The sequence below is a fragment of the Rhinichthys klamathensis genome, unplaced genomic scaffold (assembly GCF_029890125.1).
Source record: "Rhinichthys klamathensis goyatoka isolate OS25496 unplaced genomic scaffold, OSU_Roscu_1.1 h1tg000296l_1, whole genome shotgun sequence".
NCBI lineage: Eukaryota > Metazoa > Chordata > Actinopteri > Cypriniformes > Leuciscidae > Rhinichthys > Rhinichthys klamathensis.
In genome coordinates this window covers 879796-906559 of record NW_026606815.1, presented here as the reverse complement: position 1 = coordinate 906559, position 26764 = coordinate 879796, and the positions used below count along the sequence as shown (strand labels likewise).

Here is a 26764-nt window from a genome sequence, read left to right as displayed (position 1 = left end):
TGGGCTTCTCAAATATGTTAAAACCCCATGACTACTTGATATTTTATCGCTGTAAAAATATAATTCTTAATCTTAACAAGGAACTGTGGTCGTTAAAGCCCATTAATGAAACAATATCTCTCTGAGATCTGTAAATTATTAGCAGGAACTGATTTCTAGAATTCAGCACTCAGAGTGGATTAGTCATTAAATGTGCTCATCATGAGTGCCATATGGCTCTAATACACTTGGGCCCATGAACAGTTAATCAAAATGGTAGTATAACTCAGACCTCGCAGATGGAAATGCACATATCCGTCTTTAAACCAACATAAAGCAATGTGAATAAATCATAGGTAACCAATGTGAGGCAGTTGGAAACTGTTCTCTCTGTACAAATAAATAATGCAAAACAATACGACCAAGCAGCAAAACTAAGAAATCCAGGCTCATGGATACATGTTCAAAAGATCAAAATGGCCCTGCATGAGACTTCAATTGGAGCTAACATTAACTATCAAAACTAACTGTGCTGTATGTGATGTTTATGTTTACTTGGATAAAACGGTAATTGTTTTATGACAGGAATAGTTGAGAATAGTAGTTGTACTTATTTATTGGAGAAGTACTAATAAGTGTAATATTTATATTACACATTCAAAATTATGACATTTAAAAAAATATTCGGGGGTCAAGATTTTCTAATGTTTTTGAAAGAAGTCTCTTAAGCTCACCAAGGCCGGATTTATTTCTGTATGGCAAAGCTGAATTTTCAGCAGCCATTATTCCACATGATCCTTCAGAAATCATATCTAATATGCTGTATTACTTTCAATATTGAAAACAATTGTGCTTCGTAACATTTTGGTGGAAACATCGATGCATTTTTTTCCAAGACTCTTCGATAAACAGAAAGAACAGCATATATTTTGAAATATATATTTTTTGTAACAATGTAAAAGCATTTAAATTGAATGCATCCATGCTCAAGTTCTCAACAATGAACACTGGAAACAACTATCATTTTCACTAGTACTGTAGTACTAAAGCAATGCAGGGGATGCCGTTTCAGCCTGCACTACATGCTCTGAATCAACGGAGGGGCAGGACTAGTTATGTCAATCTTTTATTTTGGTTACGTCATCTGTCAACCGTCAAACGTCAACTTTCATTTGCCTTCGTACTCTGGGAAACTGAATGATGTTGATAGCCAGTGCAGTGATATTGGGTGCTTACAAGTACCAATGAGCAGTAGCATCACTGCATGTAGAATTTATTACCCGAGACCACCAGCACTAAGTTCATATCACTTTCACCCAGAGTAAAATTGGGCTGCGGCCAACACTAGCGAACAAAGAGGGATCCGGAGCGCTGAATAGATCTGTGATGGATGAGCTTGTGTTGACTGCTCTGTGTTATAAGATTTGGTGTGTTTGTGTGTGTGTGTAGTACAGGGAGAGAGAAAGTGTGTGTGTTTGGTGTATGTATGAGGGTGTCAGGAGGGGCTGGTGTTTCCCACAGCTTGTGCCCACTGAAGGCAAGGGGCTCTGTCATATCAACAGTGCAGCTCCTGTGTGAGCTAACCTTTTATGGTCTTTGACAGCCAGGCTCAAGATGGCTACCATACCACACAGAGCCATCTTGATTGACCACAAGCTAAAGCAGACCACATTACATTAGCCAAACAACCAATCCAACATCACTGACATTAGCGGTATTAGCATTACATGTAGATACTACACACAGAGGTAACAAACCTAAGCCAGTTCTACAATATGAGCCATCTAACCTTCTAATAACCTGTTTGTTTGGTTTAAAGGATTTGGAGTTTCATTTCTGCCCTTATTGCTTGTATTGTCAGCTCTGACAGAAACATTTTTCATGTAGGATACAGTGAATATCCCTCAGTCACGTCTTGTTTGATTTAGCAGACTGGTGGCAGTGTGTGTGTGTGTGTGTGTGTATGTGTGTTTATCGCAAGCTCAGCAATTCATACAATAATGCTGATGTTAACACAATGCCAGTAGAGTAAAAGATGATGAGGCACATGACTGTGTCTACATGTCTAGTCTAAAAATGACTACTCCTCATTTTGTGAAGTATTTTTCTCTTTTTTTAAAGTGATAGTTCACCTGAAAATTAAAATTCTATCACCATTGATTCACTCATGTCATTCCTAACCTGTAAATTTATTTTTTATGTGGAAGAAAAAAGAAGATATTCTAAAGAACGTCGGAGTACAAACAACAAGATCCCACTGACTTCCAGTGTATGAAGAAAAAGAAAAAAAAAAAAAAAAACACACTGGCATGTTTAAAATATGTTCTTTTGTTTTCTAGAAGAAAGAGGTCATACAGGTTTAGAATGACATGAGGGTAAGGTGATTTTCATTTTTGGGTGAACTATCACTTTAGGTGTATTCCATCATTCTATAAGCTCTATCAGAAAGGCACACAACGCATCTAATTGCTATCTAGTTTCTAAATCTATACTTAACCTGCATCTGCAATAGTTTAACTTCATTATAATAACCCAATTTATATAACAGATGATCACGAAGCACACCATAAATCAATGGACATATGGAGCAAGTCTTTAAATGGAAGGAAATCGCTAGCTTCATCTCATCAATTTCCTTCACCTGTCACCGATCACAAAGGGAGCATTGCACTGTCACATCACAGCATACGGCCGAGGGGGCGGGGCCTAAACCAACACATCCACTGGGCTCTTTTGTAAAAAATTATTGCCACACAACTAAGATGGATAAATAATTAAAGAAAAAAAGGTCAGTCCCGAGAGAGAAAGAGAGAGGAAGGGGACTGTGAAGGGATGGAGAAGCAGGACTGGGGAATGGGGGGGGTCAAGCTATTAAATTTATGACTCAAAGTGCCACATCATCAGTGGGGGATGCCATTTCCTGCCAGAGGAGGGGGTCAAACTAGAATTGCAAAAGCAGATGGTGAAGATATCACCACAAATTATACCTTCAAACACAACTCAAGTTTTCTTGTTTAGTGTTTTGGTAAAAAACTAAAATCCTATCTGTGTTGTTCATCTAATAGGTCTGAATGTTCAAAATGTAATGCTAACCAAAACCATTTCTCTTATTGTAAATATGCTGATATCAGTGGAATCATGATCCCACAGACTAACTGAAATATTTAGTGTTAAAACCAATATTATGACAACTTCTTTAGCATTTCTTATTCAGGCAAAAAGAAGAAGTGTAATTAACCATAGTTCTTATTTGAAGACATTGCACCCATCAAGCATTGCAAGTTCCCTTAAGATCACATATACACCATTTAAATGTTTGGGGTCGGTAAGATTATTTTCAGGATTTTTTTTTTTTTTTTATGAATAGAAAGTTAAAAAGAACAATTAAAAAAAAATAGAAATCATTTTGTAACAAAAGCCTTTATTGTCCTTTTGAATACTTTAATGCATGTTTGCTAAATAAATGCGTTAACAGTTAACACAAAAAAATCCTACTGACCTCAAACTTTTGAACGTTAGCGTATATACAGTTTATAGTAGTAGTTTAAAGCACTACATAGTAGCTGAAATGTTATCAATGCATTTACTTGTTATAATCTTAACTATGTCTTTAGAATCCTTGTCACGCTCAATTCTCCTTGTAAAGACCATCTGGAAATGATCTGGTGAACAGCATTGGCCTGTCAAATTTACTGTTTATCATAAAACATTTGTCTAAGCAGATGATACACAGCAGGACCACAACGTATAAGCCAACAAAATGACACTGACAGAAGAGGCCTTTAAGTAACAACTTTACGGCACTAGCTCTGAATTATTGAAGAGAGGCAATATGAGTCGTGGTCAGCTCTGAGGAATCCGGCACATTTCTCCTGCAATCGACAAAGAAGTGGAACAAACATGAGCTTGTCAGAAATTCACACTGAAGCTATGTGGAGACACAGTTGAGCGGTGAGTGATGAGGGGTGAAAGGTGAGCACTATATATACACACATCTACACACACAACACGCCAACGATAGACATCACACCTTCCTAAGAAATGCAGATCCATATAAATTTACTCCATACATTTCAATTGACAAATGCCACACTATCGTACAGGTTTTAAGAACGAGAGGATTGTTCTACCAATCGCCTTACGGGATAGTGTGTGCCACGGCTGATTTCACTAACCCTTTGATCTCCTTAATGATCAATGACCAAGTGAGGAATCTATGCACAGCAAGCCTAGTTTTATGGCGATGAGAGGGGGTGAGGTCTACAAATAGGTCAAAGGTCATCAGATTCTGCTTATGCTAAACAGAAACGAAGAGTCAGCAAGCTTATGCTAGATTTCACAGAGGCAAATGCTGATTAGAGAGGATCATGTTTCTCTGGGAGCCATCTTAAAGTGACAGTAACTTACATTTTTTTCTTGATTTGGAACTAAGTGTTACAGTTCTGACTTGATATTAATAATAAAACATGGTCTGGCAATATAGATAATTTACAATATTGTTGTTTTTACTATATTTTAAATCAAATAAATGCAGCCTTGGTAAACATTAGAGACTTCTTTTAAAATCATAAAAAAAATCTTACCAGCCCCAAACTTTTAAAAGGTAGTGTGCCTCGCCACGTAATTGTGTACAAGCTACTTCCTCTCTGCTATGTGCTGTACATTTTTATTGGTCAGCGATCACTTCCTGAGAACGGGCCAGATCTAGTGCACGAGCTAAGACGAATTCACTTCCTGTGCCTAGATCTAACTCAAACCCAAATTATAGAGGTCTTCACTGGATGTTTCTTTTTTTTTTCAAAAGGGTTCGTTATTGATCTTTCATCCCCCTTGTGAGCAGCCTTGAATAATCCTTTTCCCTCTTACTTTTCTACACAGTTTATCATGAGCGCTGAGGGGGAGAATGGAATCAAAGAAGGAAAACAAATCCATTATCTTGTCAAAATTCTATTTAACTTCATTAGGCCTCATCCTCGGAGAAGTGGATAATGTCTTTGGTTGATAACATTGACCACACTGTTAAAAAGCAGCCAATCATGATTGGACAAGTTTCGACCCCAACAGCTTCATCAATACACAAAAATTATGCATGGCTGCACTTTTATTAGTATACAAAAAATTATCTTACATTATCTGGGATTTCAGCAGCACAGCTTTTACTGCTTTTTGTTCACTGTACAAACAAGTTGACAGACACTTGCTCTGTTGCCCAATTTAATGTGCTATTAGGTTAGAGATAGGCCGGACAAACCAAAGTGAGGATGTACAGCTCTCTAGGTCAGCTGTGGATCTATGGCATTATGAGATATATCTGGTTTCTATTGATTTAGTGAGGACTTCAATCAGAATTGACTGATTGCTTCCCCGTACCACTTTGAGGGAGGAAGGGACCAGAAATGATCTAGAGTATTACACGGATGTGACTTTAAGCTCTATTAATCCAATTGTGCTCACGTGTATATCAATTAGATACTAGCTGGACTGGCTATTTTAAGAAAACAATTCTCACCTGTGTAACAAATAGAGGTAAGCTAACAAACACTGAAGAAATTTTAAGAAGAAAATACCTTCATATTCTTTTTTTTTATTAATCCTACATAAACATTTTATGCATAAATAAAATGTTTTTTTTGCCATCATAGCAAAATATCAAATCTGCATGCAATCCGCATCCTATGCAAGAAGTAAGGGTGCATTATTTATATGAATGCTCCAATCAGTATTTTAATCCACTCAGGCTTTTTTTTTTTGACTTTTTCAAAAAAAAAAAAAAAAAAAAAAAAAAAAAATTATGCCACCTAAATGTTTGGTCATGGTCACACAGTGCATTTTTGTTTTTACAATGGGTCAATGTTGTTGCACTATAGCAAACAGAGTAGAAGCTGATTTCAAACTTTGAATTGGATTTACAAAAAAGGCAAGTAAACAAACAAATTACAAGCAGTAGCACAAATAAATTAAATAGAATAAAGATCCAAAAGAAAAATACAGTGCTTTAAGTACAGTGCCTAACAGTAGTATTCACGTAAGAAATACTACAGCAATTGAATAAAGAATAAAATGTCAAATAACACTGATTAGTCTTCCCTGAATAAATTAAATACATAATAATCATTACAATTAAAGTTACAAAGTTTTTGAGACTGCTTTATGTGTGTGCGCTTTGAGTGTGCAAGTGTTTTAGAGAGCGAGCAAGTGCTGAATGGTTTAAACACGCTACGCTTATTGTCACGGTTCTGTTTGGTTCATTTCATTTTCATGGACTTTTAGTCTGTTATTTTCAGTCACGTGTTTCCTTTAAGTTTCCCGCCACTTATGAGTTGTCATGGTTACTGATATGATTAGTTCTCTTAGTTCAGCTGTGTCTCCTTATTAACCTCGTTTATACCACTACTTAAGTTCCTTTGGAGCCTCAGTTCATTGTCGGTTGTTATTTGTGGACAGCACACGGTTTCCTATTGTTGGAGTTTCTTGTTAAATAAATCCTGTTATTCTTGTAACCTATCTTCTTCATCTCTGGATCAGCGTTACACTTATGCCGAGTTCAGACTGCACGATTTTCAAAATAATCGGGTCACTGTTGTTTTCACACTGCATGACTATCTGGGGTAACATTCAGTTGCTGCTGTGTTCACACTGCACGATGGATCGGCGACAGGAGGTTTCACACTGCATGACTTTACAAAAGAAAGAATCGCCGACAACTTCTTCCTGGTCCGCAAACTACGTTTCACAACCAAACAAACGCGAGAAGTGATAGGAAATAACGGAAGATCACGCGTGCGTGAGACCGGAGTTCTCGCGCGACACTGAATTTGTTATTAAAAATGATAGCCTACAAATTGTCTGTGCACTGATTTGTAGCGAAAATGAAAAAATAAATAAATAAACAGTTTATGCAGAAAATGGCTGGGAAGACGAGGGGAGCAAGGACTGTGTTTTGCAAAGAGAGTTGGGGGTAAATAAATAATTTTGCAAATGCCTGCTGTTGCTGCTGGTCATGCAAATGTTTGTTTCTGTTTGATATAATTGTAAATATAGGCCTATCCATAGACATAATAAATACATAGACGCCCTATTGGCCGCTTTGGAACGTTGCTGCGATACGTCAACGGGTCCGCCATTTTGCTGAGGGCAAGACTGCACTGTAATCAAATGTAAGTAAACGGGGGAGCTGCGTTTTTTCTGGATAAAAACAAACTGTTTTTACATTTATCAACCGATTTCAGTGGTTTGTATGTGGTGTACAAAAAGTTCCATCTCTAGTTATTTAAAATCTCGATAGTTAGACTTGTAAAATATTTTTTTTTTTATAAAGAATGGTCAAAGCTCAGGCTTGTCATGTATCTGGCTTTTTATTCTTGGATAAGAATGGTGAAGACCCCCATACTGAGATATAATTTAAGTTTTCTTATTGTGGAAAAAGCATTTTCTGTGATTGACCAGATTTTAGCAATAACAAAGATAACTGATGGATCCTTCATAATAATACGTTATGGTACAACTACAGTGCAATGCAAATAGTAAATATAACATAGTGAGAAGTAATAGTAAATAGTTTAGTCAATAAAATAAACAAATAGTATACAGCAAATAAAATAGTAATGATTAGTATAATTATATAATATCATAAGTACAATAATACAATCATAAAAATATTGATAATAGCATAGTTTATTAATAATACTATAATAATAGCAATAGAATAAGAAATATCAATTACAGAATATACACAATAAAAAATAAGTTAAATAGTGACTTTAATATTTAACTCTTTTTGTTAAATTTCTGTTTTATTGATCAGTAAAAGCCATTATAACAGAAGTAGCTTCAGTCAAACATAGAGCAGGATACAATGTTAAAATAGCCTAAATATAAAGTTATGAAACTTCACTTTGCCCTCAGCCAAAACGATTTGCCAGGGAACCATTTATAGATTAATGAGACCAAAGATCGCCCGTTAGATATACACAAGACGAATTATATCTCATGTTTAACCACTAGACTACAGACATCCGAGTCAGCGGCAAAACTTCAAAAGCACTGGCCGAGGGACGGCTGTTCCAGGCGGGGTAGACGAGCGCTGAGCGCATCTTACAACTCCGAAAACGTCAGATCAAATTTTCAAATAGGCGCTATCTTTATAAACAAACCACATATTTGAGCTTTAAACAACTACATTGTCGACTGAAAAACTATTTAAACTACATTTCGTGACACAATAACAGTAGTATTTTTAAATTTATCCTCTGAACGTTACTATTACTAATTAAATCATGACCAAATACAACTAAAAACAAACGTTCAGTCTTGCTTGTGAAAGGTAATTCCTCGAAAGCTGTTTTCAATTGTGTGGCGATGTGTACAGCCCCAAACAGCGCACAAAACATGCATTTTTCTCAGTTCCCGGTATGAGAGGTATGGGAAAGTTGCCATCCCCAACATGGCGGCGCCGTTGACGTACGCTCCAGCGGCCAATAGGGCGTCTATGTATTTATTATGTCTATGGGCCTATCTATTAAAATACTGATATTCTGGTCTATAACTCCTCCTCCTCCTCCCTGTATCTTGCTCTCTCATTGGCTGTCGGTCATCGCCGATGTAGTTTTCAGTCAGAACACATTCACACAGCAGGATTGTGAATCGCCGACAGGTCCAGATATTTAGCATGCCAAATATCTCATGGGCGTCGGCGACTCGTCGGCGATTCTCTCAGATCGCGTCTTTGCTCATTCACACTGCGTGATTGTCACTCGCGTGAACGAGCACCGATTTGCCTGTGATTTCGGGCATTTGTCGGCGATTTCTCAAAACCTGTCGGCGAGCCAAAATCGGGGCTAAAATCGTGCAGTCTGAACTTGGCATTATAGTGCAGATGCGATGTGGTGATGAAGACATTTGCACATTTTGAGAGAGAGAGAGCACAGATTCGCTCGTGCTGTTCGGGAAATGATGTCTTAGAGAAAGTTTTCAAATTACTAATTTGTCAAAAGTTATTTAATAAAGATGTATGAATTGAACCTCACCATCAACATTATAGTTATTTTACAAGTGCCGGATAGAGACTACGACGGTGCCGCTGCAAGCATGTCATGTGGGCCATGCCGTAGCTCTCACGGCAAGTGTGCGTCTTTTTGCGTCATCAGCCTGAGGTTGGTTTCTGAGATCAGCAAATTAAGAGATCGCCGATTGAGTGATTAGAAGCGTTTATCGGCCGATAGCGATCGTTCATAGCCGATCAATCGGAGCACCCCTAGCAAGAAGCCCATTTTAAGCTGTACCTTCCTCTGGGGAAGTGCTGATATTGAATACAAATGGAACGGAGTTCCGAATAGAATGAAACAGAAAACGAAGTGTAATTGGTACACATGCGCTACAAACATTCAACAGTCACTATCAGAGGATCCCAATGCTCTTACACAATATTGAAATCTTCCACAAATGGCATGGACAAAAGCAGCCTCTGCTCTTTACTTTGTGCACTGTAGTTCAGAGTCCACTTTCTTTATGCTCTGCTGACAGCTGGAATTTGATTGGTTCAACAGTTCGTTGTTACCGTAATTCACATAAAAGGCAGCAAAAAATCATAATTTCCTTACAACCCATTTGTGTTCCTTGATTTCCAGCTGGAGTAACTTAGTCTTTGACGCTATACAGTAGAAAATATGGATATTTCTTGAATTTAGACGTGTTTTCTATGACGCTGTATATTTATATGGTGATAAACGCATCTCACTGTTTATAAATGAATATTAGTCTTGTTTATTGAATAAATCACTGACAACCTGCATTCAGTGATACCAAGCTATATATTCTTTAAAGACCATTAGAAAATTACACTACAATAACAAGTGCATCTCAAAAACTACTAAAAATTTACAATTTAATTTAGTGTCATGCGTTCACTACGGAAATCAGACATTCCTGCTTCTGAGGCTATGTGCTTGACGAATTCTCTCCAGAGTAAAAAAAACATCAAAACTACAGGCATTCAAGACGAATTTAAAAATACCCACGTTAGGTTTCTTCCCATTTCTTCACAAACCACATTTCTCTGGCTGTTTCCTGTTAGTGTTTACTGTTGCTTTTTATTTTAAAATGTGAAAATATTTTAACAACAGAACCAGATGGAAAAAACACAAACCCTATGAGCAAAACGCAACACAAGCTTGTTTTCATTTCAAATATTTCATAGTTCCCTTCAGACCTGATAAATCATCTTTACAGCAACAGGAAAGGAATTGGGTGCAGGGCAAATTCTGTAAAACAAACAATCCCTAGGATCCAGAGGCATCTGATGCTGTTTCAACTATCAATTGTTCCCTGTTTTTTCACTGCCATGGCACCAGCAAGCAGAGGTTTCTTTTACTGACCTGCAAATCTTTTAGCACGGAGGTGCGGAAGTCAGTTGGAAGTCAATGACATCCATGGCAATAGTACTGAAATGGCTCTTGTTAAATGAGTGAAATGATCAACGGCTTTAAAACAGAGCTGTCTTCTGCATTAAAGCGTCTGCTGTAATTGAGGTTTCTTTCATGAAGGTGGGGAATGTTGTATCACATGCCTGTGGAATTCAGGCTCTAATTGACCCTTGAATTCATTGCTGGCCATTAAAAACAAAGCAGGCCTTCTATGCTGCATGTGGGTTGTGAACTATGTAGGGCACTGGCCGGTCAGTTGAGTAGCACTTATTCATGAATTCAGCACTGGATTAAATTGGACCTTGATAGTATCACACTTTGTAGTTAGGACAGACATTACTTTGTCTCACAAGTGGCTTGTTGATGCTTTGCTGCTGAATTCATTAATACATAAATGAATCAGGTTACATTAAGTGGTTTCATAGGGTTTAAATAAAAAGTTTACGTTCATGCACGTGTTCTACATCTACCTCTTAAAACATTTAAAGGGATAGTTCCCCCAAATATGAACCTTCATTAATAATTTACTCACCCTTATAGCGTTCCATATCTATATGACTTTATTTATTCTGTGAAACCTAAAAAAATGATATCTTGAAAAATGTCTGTTTTTTTTTTTTTGTCCAAACAATGAAAGCCAATGGGGTGCAAAACCATAAAAAAATATATAATAATTTTTATTCGAGTGAACTTCCCCTTTAAATGACTTGGGAGAGTTTGTACAAAGATTCCACACTATCGTTTCATCTGACAGAAAAATGGTCTTTGTCTTTAACACTACCATCGAAACAGGCGCAAGTTCTCCAGATTGTCACTACTGTTTGGTTGGAGGGGTTGTTACAGAGAGGCCTGAGGCCAGTAAAAGGGGGTGTGCGTGCAATTTGAATGAAGAGATGAGGAATGAGGGGTGGGGGTGATTACTGACCTCCTGAATCAGAGAAGAGCCACCGCCACCGAAAGCAACACTCGAATCTTTCAGCTTCCTTCCTGGCCCGCTGCCTTGGCCTGACTGAACACATGTCAAGGGCAAAACTGAAATCACGGGCTGAGACGTACAAAGAACTACATTTGACTCATGCTAATGAAGCCAGCAATGAAAGACGGCATTTGTTTTAAACAAAGAAAAGGTCACAACACAAAACATTCTGGTGTTAGTTGCTTTAGTACCAGACATTGTACTAACAGGCAAGTGAGTTGGATTAGCCATAACATTTTATATTTGCATCATATTCTCAGACAACAGCCCTTTCATTTTTCTTTCCACCCCCATTTTACCCTTACATACTTCTCGCTGTCTATTCACTTTACGTTTTTCCTCCAATTTTTTTTTCAACCCCAAAACCTGCCGCCTGTGCTCCATTATCCAAAACCTCCTGTGGGATTAAGCAACAAGCTAATTTACTAATGTTACATGTGATCTTTAGCCCCATGTGTGTCTCTGAATCAGACTGAATGGGTCAGGCTGAGATTACCCTCCATCTTATAAATGATTCAACTGCTGAGGAAAAGGGTGTTACTACTAGCATTACACTAACAGTTTACATAAACAGACAAAACTAATACAAAGATGTCAAATAGACTGTAAATATTCAATGATGTTCCCAGCAAATTTAAAGACGAAACATCTGACGCCAGGTCCTAATCAGGTGTGATGCAGAATAGTAAGTAAAAAACAAAGTTGAGTAGAATTCATTTAGTTTATAATTCTCATCATTTTTTGATAATTTTGGTAATTTTGTTACAATAGCTTACACACAGCACAGGGAGGCTTTACTTGAAACTGAACTAAATTTACCCCCCCTCCAAAAAAAAGACAAGTAAACAGTCAGTAATACAATAAGAACAAATAAACAAATTGCAAGCGATAGCACAAATAAAGAGATTAGAATAAAGAGACAAATTAAATAAACAGTGCTTTAAGTTTTTCATGTGGGTATAACTGTAGGCTAGTATTCAGGTAAGAAACACTACAGAAATGAAATAAAGTAATTCAATGTAAATATTACACTAGTCTCCATTGTAAAAATGAAATACAGATTAATGCTTACAATTAGTTACAAGAGCATGGATTGATTTTCTTTTTGCATTTTGTTCTTTGATTAACATGCAAGACAGCAGCAGGAATATTAGGCTGCTGTGACTTTAAGAGTCTGTGCACGGATCCAATTTACTGTTACACAACATGCATTTTCTCTCAACTATTTACGTTCCAAAACTGACTGTTTACCTGTAATACTCACCAAGATGGGCATTTTGACATATTGTTGGGAGTATTTGACCGTTTAAGCGCAATAAGCCACGGAAAAGAAGTACATTTGGTACTCACTAGCTGTATGAGAGGAGGCTTTATGAGAGTGCCACTTGTATAGATCGGTGGTGCACGCGCTTTTGGTGTGAACGCGAAACCTGCGGGAATGACTAAAATGATGTGCAAAATAAGCACTATTCAACTGGAGCAAATGAGATGAGTAAGTGACAGGAGGCAGGGGTGTGTTAATTCGCCGTCAGAGAGAAGAGAGTGTGAGAACACGCAGCTGGTATCAGTGTATCAATAATGCAGAAAAGGGGTATTGGAACCATTTCAGATATTTCAGTATCGATACATATTGAAATATAACTATTTTTGAAAACACTAATTCGTAGGGATGCACAATTTGCCCAAAAATGTTGTGATTATATATCAATATCATTATAAAATTATTATTATTTTTACTAAATAAAATATTTAACATCATTAAACTATTTATATATTTCCCTGTACAATAAAAAATACTATATACTAATATTTATGGCAGTCTTCATTTTCAAACATTAAACTATCAAACTTTTATTCGGCAGGAACCCTTAAAGCTTTTCTTTTGTTGACTACAGACGGTTTATCCCATTTTTTCATACACCCCATGACGCTTTGCGCAAATTATGGGAGTAACTTAAACTGTAAACAATCAGTGAAAGGTTCGATCTATGAACGCAAAAATAAGCTTTTTTATAAAAACTGGGTACAATGAAGTTACATTCTTCTACTCACCCTTCAACCATTGAACATTAAAAGGAAACTTAAAAGTGTAAACATTACTACAACAGACCATAAATAACCCCAAAAGCATGATTCTTTCCGCAAGAATATTACGGATGGGTTAAATTTCACTGTAGTAATATTTGTCTATATTATGTAAAATGTGCGGTCTTGATCAAAAAGGTTTATTAACTTTAGAATTGACTTGAGTAATAATATTCAAACACGCTTTCCATCATTTTGACATAACAAATATTATATTTACCTGCTGTAGAAACTTTCCAGTAAACACTGCTAATAGGAATTAGAAGTGAAAAGGGGAGACAATTAAATTTTTAAAGCATCCGTGTGAAAACAAACCTGGAATGAGACGTGAGGATTTGGGGAGAAAAACGAGGGATTCTTAGTAAATTAGTTAATAATTCATGTGATATATCGTAAATTAAATCGGGAGAGCAGACCACAAATGTGCAGTATATGTTGTCTTTTGTCATACTATTAAAGAGGAATACAAAGGGAAAAAAAGAAAATAATCAGGAGGAAAAGAATGCGGCGACTGAAAAGAGCTCTTGCCACAGATATTCTTGTGATACCACATCACATTAAAATACCAAGCGTTACGTTATTCTTCTGATGTCTGAAAATAAAACTGAAATTGTACACCTCATTCAGTCAAACTGGCTGATAAAGTTTATTTGTAGCGCAACCTGATTATTTGAAATGATTTGCTTCAGTCTTTTTGAGTAGAAGTTTCCCAAACCGAAAGTGCCTCCGGGCTCCCATAATTCAAAACGCAATAGGCTCGTCAGGAAAAGGTGGATAACCGCTTCTCATTGCAAGTATGGGAAGATGGCAAAATTATACAGCATTCCCTTAAAGGCAGGGTAGGTAAAAATCCCCAAAAATACTTTTTTCCAAATTTGTTTAAACTGTCTTTATATATCAATGCATAATTAAAATGTAAGTAATCTGGAAAAGAAATTATAAAAATCGAGTGTCTGTAGTCCTCTCAGGACTGCAATAAACACAGCTCATTATTCCATTCGGGACGAAAGAAAATATTGGCTGGGGCGACTGTCACTCTCCCTCGCTACCATGGATACCACCTCTGCTGATACAGGAGCAGCCCAAATGCGCGCAAGGGGCTGAAAAGTGACTCCATGATGGCATTATTTCTGCTGGACAGGTAATCTCGCTGTTTTCATTTTGATGGCATTTATTTTTTCATGAAGCATGTATCACTAGCACACTACCTAATATAGCTACCTAACCTTACGTAGCATAACTAACGTTACACTGGCTTAGCCATGACAGTGTAACTTTGGTGTCGACTGTTATAACGTTACTGTTAGTGAGCCAGGGTTGAGACGATAAATAATCAATAGGCCTATCTGCAGGTGAAAGCTGTTTTGTTTAATTTCGCCAAATCTAACTTTAGGTTAAAAAGTTTAGGGGATCTATTTTTATACCTAGCTTTACCCTCTGCCAAAACTTTGTTCCTATGTTCACCGTGAACTCTACCTGCTCCGTTTTTTCACGTTTGGTTTGTTGTTATATGCTCTACATATGTTTACCTATGTCTTTATGTTGTATCTGTATGTGTTATACAATATATGTTGTGTGTGTGTGTGTTATATTATCTGGTGTCTTCAATGCAGTTGTGAGAAGGTGTTTGAGTGTATGTTACTCAGTTTATCTGTAAACAATACATCAGAGCCAACAGTGCTTTCATCGTGGAAGCTCTTACATGCAAAACACCTGTATATGTTATGAATCTTACAAATTCACCTTCATCACAGTGTAACTGATAGTAACGGCGAACGTGTATCAATGAAGCTATTTATAGCTTTGCCTTATATTGAGTTTGATTCGGTTACGAGCTAGTAAAATATTTTAAACTTTACCAGTATTGATATGCGAGCTTGATAGTGTGTACTAACAGCCATGTTAATTGTTTATATTCATACTGATAAAGTTAGTTATTTTATTACGTGTGATTCTGACATGATGTCACTAAATGCACTGCGCTCCTCTCTGCTCGGCGCTGGTAAACGCGTCCGACTCTTCCAGCTGAGCGAACGGCCGGGATCGCGCGTTCATGTGTTTTGGGGGCGTGGCTTTGGAAGGAGCCGAGAAGGGAGGGGGTGGGAGTTAATGGAATAATGAGCTGTGTTTATTGCAGTCCTGAGAGGACTACAGACACTCGATATTTATAATTTCTTTTCCAGATTACTTACATTTTAATTATGCATTGATATATAAAGACAGTTTAAACAAATTTGGAAAAAAGTATTTTTGGGGATTTTTACCTACCCTGCCTTTAAGCCAGATTACACAAATAGTCCTTCAGGCAAGCCACTAACTAGTCAGTTTTGCACATCCCTAGCATTAAACGCGTCTTCTGGATGTGACTGTGTTACATCATGCAGCCGTTTTGTGCACAGTGTGGTCAGACAAATTGCTTGTCACTGGACACTTGTTGCATCACACCTAATTAGAACACAATGTGTACTGTATGAACATGTCTAAATGCTTGACCAAACCAATCAGGCAGTAATAAACTCATATAAACACACACACACAAAAAATGTGTGTGTGTTTTGTGAGGGATCATTAGGATGGGGGGATGTGCTGAAGAAGCTAATCCTGTAAAGAGAGTATCTGATTCTGACCGTAAGCCTAAGACACTCAATGCTTGATTCCTCCCTATCTTTCATTACAACTCTTCACCTTAATGAACGCTGACACGTGAGGCCATATGGGCCGAGACTGATGACATGAGACCTCAGCTGCTGCCTGCTGCCATCTAATACTCACTGCACTGCATGTGTCTTACTGATACTGACACAAGGAGAAATGAAAACACTTTAGCACCAAAAACAAAAATGCAAAGCCAAAAGCAATATGATCTAAAAGTGTTTTACTGCTGAGCTCCAGCTTAGCCTAAACACACTGCAAAAGATTAGCCATTCCTTTACTGACCATTACTCTTGAACTGAAGGTAAAACGGCTCTGTATATCCATTAATAGCTCATTTACTTCAAGTACCAAGAGAAATGCATGATGAACCTTGCACAGAGTGTGCAGTAAATGACCTTAAAACAATATATCACATGTATGTCTAATGATCATATGACATTGCTGCACTCAACATGAAAAAAAATAAAACTCTGCTCAATTACTGCACCATATTCAAGGATGTCAAAAGTTATCTACTGTACAATCTGTGATTGTTTCTACTGGCTCAGGTACTGTATATAGATTATGTATTCGAAGTGAACAGAACGTTTTGTTTATATCGTGGACATAATGTTTGCATAGACTATGCCTGGCAACCATGATCACAAAGTGTATTGCGTAATCAATCCACAATGACTCACATGATATTCACATGTTTTAGACAACAGTGATTGAATGTTTCTCAGACTTAATGAATCTAGGTGTACTTATCAGTATTTTCCTGATCTAGAACTGATAAAAAAAGATAACAAAAACATATTATTACTAGAATATTTCACTGCAAAATTCACAATTCACATGGGCTACCTACCTCTGATCACTTGACTCCAGCATACAGGAAACCACGCAGGGCACAACATACACTCTAAATTGTGTGTCCAAATGATGCCATGTGTTCTAAAACTGCTTGAAATCACACCTCATTCTTCAGATTAAGGGCAAAAGCTAGTGTTGAAAAGCTATGGAGACCATTAGGGTAATGTGTTATGTATTACAGTGCCACGCAAAACAGAGTATACTCTTGCTCGGAGAAGGTGTCACTTCTTAACCACACCATATTAGTATTCGCTGAGTTTGTTCATTGCCCTATGACTTTTGCAAGCTACACAAGAAAGGCCAAGTTTCCTGTAATTAAAAAGTGACATCTACATTAAAAAGGCAAGTTAAACAAACCCATCTCCCTGTACAGATACACATACAGATAAGCTGATAATTATAATGTTATGCAGTGTTTACCATTCATTAACTAGATTGTGGCGGCCCATCAGTCTAATCTGTCCCGCTAGTTTCATAATAATCCAAAAATATATTTAAACTTCTCTTTATAACATAAAAGGTCTTTAACGTTGTGTTTTGCAGCATTGCTTTGGCAAAGTATATGTCAAACTAACTAAAATCGGAAGCACAATATGGCTTAATCCCCTTATCAAATTGTAAAAGCCTACAACTTAACCAAGTCTGTTTGTGCTGCATGTTTCAAAGCAATGCACTCACTTTGTTCATGGTATCGGACGATATTTGGCATTTTTTAAATATCAGCATCGGTTGATGCGTTTTTCTGATTGGCCGATGTGTTGGAAACGGGACTTCTGAGAATGGCAGCACCTGAGCACACGGCGCTCCCATTGTTTAACAGTTCTGTCTAATACATTACTAGATGGAAGAACAGTTAAACAAAGAAAGTAAACTGTATACGAAAAAGTATTATAGCATGCTTTTTTATTATTAGTAACAGAAAGGCAAACACTATTATACTTTCTCATTTACCGTCAGCATTCAGCAAATATATGCACGGTCCGTGTGAAGTGAATGCGGACAAGAAGTTGGCATCTAAAGTGTTTAATTTAGAGATTTATTTTTTGTATTAATTTTCAAATGATTTATTTCTAATTTATTAAATAATAATTCAAATTAGGGCTGCACAATTAATCGCACTGAAACTGCACGCGATTTGGAAAAGGCTGCTATTATTTTATGCGCAGCTTGTCAGTGCAGCACGGCTGATCAGTAGTAAATGCTGCTTCATCTGAACACTAGAGGGCGTTCTCACGCTGACATGCCAAATATGCCCCGCCACAGAAGTAGATAACGCCCGTCATTCCAGGAAATCCCTATGGCTGTAGCTGATTAAACAGGAGATTGAAATGCTTTGATTGATTAAACATGACCAATAAACACACAACTGCCTTATTCTGTGTAAGAAGCCACATCATCTCACAGAAGAATGCTTAACTGTTGTTATGAAGTGAGTTTGGAGTATTTTATTAAATGTTGTCTTTTGTTGGACAAGAGGTTATAAAATGCTTCTCATGTTTGGAAAGCTGTTTGACGCGTGTTGCTTTTTCAAATGCACGTTACTCACGTTACTTTCAGATGGAGCAGCGTTTACAGAGCCGTCCATCAATGACAAGCTGCACAAAATAATCGCAGCCTTTGTGATTTCAAAATCGCAATAAGCCATTTCGATTTAAGTGCGATTACATGGAAATAGCGATTAATCGTGCAGCCCCAATTCAAATTTATATAAAGTGTATATATTATCGGCCATCAAAAAACCCTTATCGTTCGACCACCATTCACCGAACGGCTCAGTTTACTGTGAATGAATGCAGTGAACTCCATCTCTGTATGTGCTGTGAGTTTAGTGTGCAATTGGGAACGCAACAGGCACCAGTTATGCTTTATTTTCACATTCACATAATTTTTTCTAACATTTTTATGGGCAGATGATTACAGCATTTCACTAAATTTGTAATGAGAAGTGTTTGTTAATCTGTTTTCACAGAAACTGCAGTTTTCCACCAAAATAAAAGCTCAACTGCAGTTTCCTTCAAAATAAAAGCCCTATGGTTATCTCTTGCAGTTGCAAGTGTAGAAATTAGGACACACGTGTAATTAGTTACCCTACTGTAGTGTAAAGTAAATAAATAATATACTTATGAAATATTCCTTTATTTTACAGTGCATTTGTTTGTAAAAAATATATGGCTGTCATGGGAATTATTATTATTATTATATTCTAATTGTTTAGCTTTCAAAAACACCAGTGTTAAATTAATGTAGACTGAGACACTATCTCAGTTTATAACTAAAAAGAGGGCTGAGTCCCCTTTAAATTTCAGGTACAAGTCAATTCACCGTCTTTTTCCTTTGTTCAATTTGCACACTGAACATGGGCTGAAGCTCCTAATTTTGAACTCTCAAAGTGCACCAGATTGATGAATTTAACTTTAAAATGTACAACATTTTCTTCCATGGCCCTAGAGGGACTGAGATACACCCACCACAGTCTCACAAAATCCTGTGGGAAACACTGTTATTGGCCAATATTCAATACAAAATTATATTATATATTATATAAAAATAACAATAAAACATACTAGTAATAAAATTAACCGTTTTACAAGTGAATTTAGGCATAAAAACATCAGGCTATAAGTTAATTATACAGTATTTATTTTGAGATTTGCTGAAGATTACTTTTACATAGGGTAAAGATTACATAGGGTAATCTAAATGTAAAAATAAAGAAAACATATACACAATTCATGTCTAAATGATACCATGTGGTCTACAATGGCTTGGGTTGAGTAAATTCATCTATATCAGAGCTAAAAATCCAATATTAAAACTGGTATGATACTAATATATTGTGCATTTCTACTGAATACAATAGGTTTATACCAATGAAAATATAACCTTTTTAATGATAAAAAAGCATTAAAAAAAAAAGACTATTTGCATATTTATCAGCCTCTTGCTCAAGATATACTCTAAAAGACGCATACATACATTAACTAACAGGGTTTGATGACCGAGACAGTGGCAAACACAGGATTAAAGTGGAACGCTCTCACTTTGACGTGACACTGTTTTTGTTATTATAGTCAGTGAGCAAGATGATATAGCTCTAGCTGTGGGCCTGTGACCAGTTCTGAATGTTCAGAATGGTTCATGTTCAGAGCAGGCTGATCAGCTCTCCTCAATTCTGGCAGCTGATGACATGTCAACAGGGATTTATAACAACCCACCAATTGGACACAGCTAAAGGAAGCTCTTATTTACAAGGCGATCTAAAACTGAAACGACTGGAATTCTATTCAATATTTCCACTGACAGCACACGTCCAAAATGAACCTGCCACAGCTGTCGGAAGGCCTGGGTTAGCTCATACCACAGAAGGCCAACGATAGTGCTGCTAGGTAAAAATCACAACCTCTGTGCCATATGGAGAATTAGCTCCATGCATGTGTTTTAGCTTGAGACTTCATGCTGGGGCACTTAATGGCTCTCAGGACCCCAAAACATATGAGCAAAGCAGAGCAATCAAACAGAAGGGGATACCGTAGGGGTGGAGCAGGCCTGTAAAGTCAAGGAATGTCTTGTGTTGACACCGGAGTTACTGTGTGTGTTGACACCGGAGTTAGTGTGTGTGTTAGTGTGTGTGTGAGCATGTGTCGATTTCAAAGAAGGGCTCCAAACATTTTTATGATGGTATTAATTGGCTTGAATTGAAGTGTGTTACTTGAGAAGACTTTAGGACTGGCCATTTAAATATATCAGCAGACTATCCGTGGAGGCTCATGGGTTAAGTCTGTTTTGGGCGCATATAGCCTCTGTCTCTCACTTCCACAAGTTTTTTTTCCTCTTCACAAAAGTATCCAGCAAAACAAAGAGGTGCATATCTTTAAACCCCTGCCCACTGACAAAGTTTGTTTAACCACAAAGACTACTTCGCCTTCCTGGCTAGGAGGGAACGTTGTCTTCCTTTCAATGATTTCACAATTGCCTCATTTCCTATTTTCTCCAAGAGATGTTTTGCTTAATCGTGAGTGTTTGAGTAAATTAGGTCACAGCTGGCTGCCTCGATACTCGATAATCTGCTTGGAACTGCAATTATAAAATGCAAACAGATTATTTTGAATTTACACAGGTTTCAAACCATTATTTCTAGAGACTGAAACAGTTGATATGTCTCTTCTGAGCCTTAGAACAAACAGAGTTCAGAGTTTAGAGAGTGCTAATATCCTCTGAGGCAACAAAAAAAAATGTATATATAAAAAAAAAATTCCATTAGACTAATTTAACTAAAGCGGACTGAAGAAGGAAAGAGAAACCTCCTTTTCCACAAGCTTATAGTGAAATCAAACACCACTGTCGGGTTTCCTCCACCCCGTTCAGCCTTGCCCAGCCCCCTCTATGGTCCTGTAAAATCCTTGTTATGGGAAAAAGCCATTATGTGAGTTTTTTTCATGTTTGCAAAACATGGCAGAGAGAGACGGGGGGTAGGGTGAGGGGGGATCAAACATACGCCCCGAAACCAAAGTGGAGGTCGGTCTGAGTAATCAAAAGAGTGATATTTGCTGAGGGGAAAAAGTACACTCTGTACCTTTAGTGAGCATTTGATATGTGCTTCAAATAGGTTGAGATATATAGCCTGCTGATAAAGCATATTTACTCTAAAGTGGAGCCAGTTTGATAAAACATACAGTATCGTTTGGAAGTCTGATGTCAGTGTGGTTTTTCAAAGAAATTAATACTTTTATTCAGCGAGGTTGCATTAAATTGATCAAAAGTGACAGTAAAGATTTTAGGTTAAAAAAAAAATCAGTTTCAGAAAACAGTGCTACAGAAAGTAATAACATTTGTGCAAAGCAAAGAAAACTTGTGCATTTCAATGCATGTGCATGCATCTAACAAACACTAAATAAATAAAAGTAAAAGCAATAAATATTTAAGTGTACAACAGAATGTGATTGTCTTTGTGGACACACACACAAATGTTTGTCTGGCTAGACTGTGATGAAGTATGCAGTTTGTTCCTATTTCGTAATGGCTTGGCTTCGAGCCGACCCATACGCAGCCTGAGAGGGATATCCCAGCGTTATTGGGAGGGAGCCAGGTTGGAATGCCATCAGGTCTAGTTTCCTGCATTCCTGCCAAAACTCTACACAACTACTTGCTTTTCCCCCCCTCTCCCCTCACTGTTTTTTTGACAATAAACGGCCATATGGCAACCGGTCTAACTTGGTCTCTTCCGATCCTTCCCTGTCTGGCTCTCTTTCCTATCTATTCTGTTTTCCTTTGTTGAATGACTCATTTTTAATATCAGTGCAAATAGAATTGCTACACACATCCATCTTACGGTTAACTGAAAGAGAAATTAATATATGACAAAGTGCAAACAATGTTACACATATAGCTTTTTTAAGACCTTATATTTAGTTTTCATAATTGAGTTATTTAGATCTTTGGGTTTAGTTTTAACTAAGAAATATTGTACAGAACAATTTGAGCTGACTTTGAAAGATCTTTAAAAGCTAAGCATGGTCTATATTTAGCGTTTTAATTACTTTCGTAAATACAGACACCAGGAATTTGGTCACACAAGTTTAATGCCTCAGTCTATTTTTACATTCCTCAAAACAGCCATTCTTATTTCAAGAAGGCCTTTATAGCATTTAGACATTTTTTTTAAAGTGTTGAAAACAGGCAGTACACTGGCTCCAGTCAGTCTGCCAAATGCCATCGGCATCCTTTCATTGTTTCTGCATTTCACTTGATTTGTCCAAATAGCGATTACAAAATGCATGTCCTAGACTTCTGCAAAACAACATTAATTGTTATGTAACACTGTCCTGAGTAGATTCTTTTTTTTAAAGAAAAGATTGTGGTTGGTTGGTATTAATCTTACATGATAAATGAATTAATATAATATAAATTAAAACCAAACTATCTATTTACATTATAATGACAACTGGAGTTTAAATTTCTTCTGTTGAATTTGTTTGAGATACGTTTGATGCGCAATTTTCCTCAATTTCATCAATGTCAATCAAAGCAGATGTCTTTATTCAAACTGCATTGTATCCCCTACGTTAAGCCAGTGCTTACACTAATGCAGCCGCTAATGTGCATGTCTCATTTGGCCAGGTCTCTGAATGATCTATCATAAATAAGGAATGACAAGTCCATCCAGGCTCGTTCCGTATAGATCTGTGTTTGCTTAAGAGCCTCACTCTCAGTGTATCACTCTAAATTATCCCCTGAGAATTCAGTGGAACTAAACTGCTGCAGCATAACTCAGAAACATTCTCACTCGCACATAATCCTGAATTTACAGTTGTTCTAGCTGACTTTGAATAACTAAAACATCCAGTTGTGATACAAAAATCTGTTTTAAAACAATCAAAACCAATTGAAGCCACACTAGTATTTTGTACTCATACACATCAACAACAAAGACTCTAATAACAACACATTTGTTCTTTATGTACTCTGCAAAAAAACACACGTTTAGACCTAAATTATGAAATGGTGATTATTTAAATATTTTAAGCAAATATTTAGGCAATTAATCTTTCTAAATCCAAAGTAGTCCAAAAAGTGTAATGTATAAACCTATTACTGCAGTAAGTTTGATTTTACTTAAAAATTTAATGCAGTGATTAATCTTCATAAGTGGGAAAAATGTACAGTGCAGGCTGTTTGTCTATGGTAATGATGAAAGTGGACACTAAAGCAGCAATTAAACCTGATATTCTCAATATATAATGTCAATGCATGAATCAAGAGTCTGGGCTGTATAGTTTACATTAAGATCAAGCATTAAAGTTCTAGTACTGCCATGTCGTTTCCTCTGGAAAATTCAGTTTTTTGTGTATGATGACGTCTAGCTATTATGAAAGATGCTGGGACTTCAGCAAGCAGTTTCACACAGGACTAAACCCAATCTCACTTCATGCTTTTAAACGTTCCACATTAGTAATCACCATACGGTTCACTGGAGTGCACATTCAATGGTTATTAAAGTGCATCTAGAATCTCACTCATGGACATACCTGTTTGAACTGTTCCTCATAAGTCCATTCGTGCTGCTGCGATTGTGATTGTGGTGCCAAACCACTCGGTGATTCAACCTGTCCTGGACCTGGATAGGGAGGCTGGATTCTGGATAGATGTATCGGGGTACTTTTTGGAGACTGCCCCGCACCGGGATAAACAGCATGGCGCGGTGGGTAGTGAGCTAGGGGTCCTTCCAAATCTTCATCCCCTCCACCCTCGTTCATACTGTCATCTTCATCCAAGTCGCGCTCTTCGTCATCCATGCCGCGGTCCAAGTCTAGGTCAGCATCATCATCATCATCATCATCGATGTCGGAGTCGGCTGTGCGCTCATTTGGGTGGCCGGAGCTCGAGTTCGGAGCTCCCGCAGCGAACGCTCCCCTGACAGCTGCTTGATAGTGGCGGAAAGCCAGAGCTTGTTGATGAATCTGCGACTCCACCATAGACCTGATGTCTTTCTCTTTTTCGGCTTGGCGGATCTTCTCCTCCAGGGCGAGTCGAGCCGCCTGCTGTCGCTGCAGGTTCTCCATGACCGCCTCCAGCTTCATCCCGCCGCCGCCGCTCGACTGACTGTGGGCGCTGGAGGAGCTGACCAGCAGAGGAAGAGTGCTCGCCGACGAGAAAGCGGCTTGCTGTGGGCAATACAATGCAAATGTTAAAATTTACCTGGAAGCGTGGTGCGAATTATGGGGGTTTAGTGGAGTCAGACCCCCATTAATTAAGACTTGAGCCCCCTGCAAAAAGATACCAAAATATTTTGTTGGGGGTGGGGGAGGGAGAGTTAAGTTGGCTACATATTTTTCATACAATTGTAGGCTAGTTGGCGTTTTTAGTAAGTATAAAAGTAAGTTAGTTGGAGCACGTATTTACACCTATCATCAAAAAAGACGGTAACGACCAGATAGCCCAACAATGTAAGTAGCCTAGGTTAGTTCACACACTGTCAATCAGTTTCAGGCGGTGCAATAAAATGTAAAAACATTGTGTATAATTTTATTGTAGTTTTTCATATAAGAACTATAGTTACAAAAACTTTAATCTACAAAAACTAGTTTTTACTTTATTTACCTAAAGTATTTTAGGTTGTTTAGCTAGTGATAAACTGATGTGGCGCCAAATTACAATGTGCCCAAGACAGATGATCACGAAAATTACATTTACATTTTATAGTTTTAGCAGACGTTCTTTAAAATGTGTAGAACATATATGTCAAAATGTATTCAAAAGTATGTCGAAACTTTAGTTGTAAGTCATTTGCATAGGCTACTGGTTGAAATGGTTATTAACTAGCTGTCTACTAGTAGGCTAGCATAAAAAGGCAAAACACTGTAGGCCTATTTTTTTAATATAAAAAAATACATGACTGATGCACATTGTAAAAATCTTCTCATCAATGTCCTAACTTTGTTTCCATCCATTTAACTTGTCCCCGTAATTTGTTATTTTTACTAGTTTTTCTTCATTAGCAATTAAAGTAGGCTAGTTGAAAAACTGAACTCATCACTGCAGGTAACTTAGGCACCGCTTTAACTTAATTTAATGCAGCAATTCAACTTTTTTAATTTTGTGGGCTAATTTTTATGTTCAGATGACATTATCGATCAAATCGGTGCAGCAGTTCAGGATAAAATAACTTTGCATGTACTGGGTTAGGCAAGAATCGTGGTTTCCTATGGAAATTATTCCACTAACAAGATAAACTATAAACCTGACGGCCAGCATCAATGAAGCAATGTCACATTTCTGGTGCGATGTGCAAAAAACGACCTCGAACTATTCAATGACAGAAATATGACAATGTATAGCCTATTGCTATTGATGGTAGAATAGCTATAGGTCGAAGGGCTGTGTAATGTAGTTCAGAACATGCGGTAATCTATAAACAGTTTATAATTGCACTTAAGATTGAAATACAATATTTAAATTAATGTACCGAGTAAACAACTCTATATTCTACCAGAAGAGCAAAGCGCGTGCTTACCAGTGCAGATTTAGTTGCTATGCTTGTGTTGTCAACCATGCTTCTCCCGTCAAATGCGACGAATTTGCTCAAAAGTGACCTTTTTCCCCCAAACAAAGTCAGAAGTGTTTGTATTCCCGTCTCAACATCTAGATCTGTGTCGTGAAAGCAAAGAAATAGCTCTTTATGAAAGCGGTTTCGCGACGCGCTCGCGGTCTCAGCGATTTGGCAACAAGTGGCTGTAACTGTAGCGAGAATGACCTCTGAGGACTAGAGATCAGATCAGTCCCTCTGCCTCCATCTGCTCTCTACACGTCAATAGACATGGATATAAGGCAATCAGGGCAGGGTCTGCACTCAGCCAACAGAAATACAGCCGAGCAGCTTCCTGCGCGCGCTTCTCTTCAAATACCACACTTTCAACTTCATTTGAAACTAATTGAACGCTTTAACAGTTTATATTTTAACACGAATGCTCCGACTTTGAGAGCTGAAAGTGTAGAATAAGTAGAAAGAGCTATTCAAAGGCAGAAGATGGTTTTAGCTTTGAAACGCAAATGATAAAGTATAGCAATAATTATAGTATGATCTCACTCACAAGATGTTCTTCAAAACATATGCGCGCATACATTTCTACATAGCTAGCCTACTATTTATGTGTTTCTGAACAAGAGTAGCGAAAGACTGTTGTTGCAAATTGGTCAAATACTTTACGTTTGTTGAAAATGTTTATTTGTATGATATATAGCTGCCTATATCAAACGTAGCCTATTTTACACACACGCTACATCTATTATTAACAAG

At 37.4% G+C, this 26764-nt stretch overlaps 1 protein-coding gene across 2 annotated transcripts in view; it reads right to left on the bottom strand.

Annotated features, from left to right (window-relative positions):
• The window catches only part of arid3c (AT rich interactive domain 3C (BRIGHT-like)), a 93026-nt gene extending 66629 nt beyond the window's left edge, over nucleotides 1-26397 (bottom strand). Inside the window, exons 1-3 of one of the 2 annotated variants that reach the window (XM_056270005.1) lie at nucleotides 25982-26397; nucleotides 23997-24632; nucleotides 11326-11409 (exon numbers count right to left, since the gene is read on the bottom strand). In XM_056270005.1, the coding sequence (XP_056125980.1) occupies nucleotides 11326-11409; nucleotides 23997-24632; nucleotides 25982-26020 (759 nt within the window). In that variant the 5' untranslated portion in view covers nucleotides 26021-26397. The remainder of the gene's footprint in view (nucleotides 1-11325; nucleotides 11410-23996; nucleotides 24633-25981) is intronic. The other variant, XM_056270006.1, reaches the window with a different exon arrangement.
• Nucleotides 26398-26764: the final 367 nt, after the last annotated feature.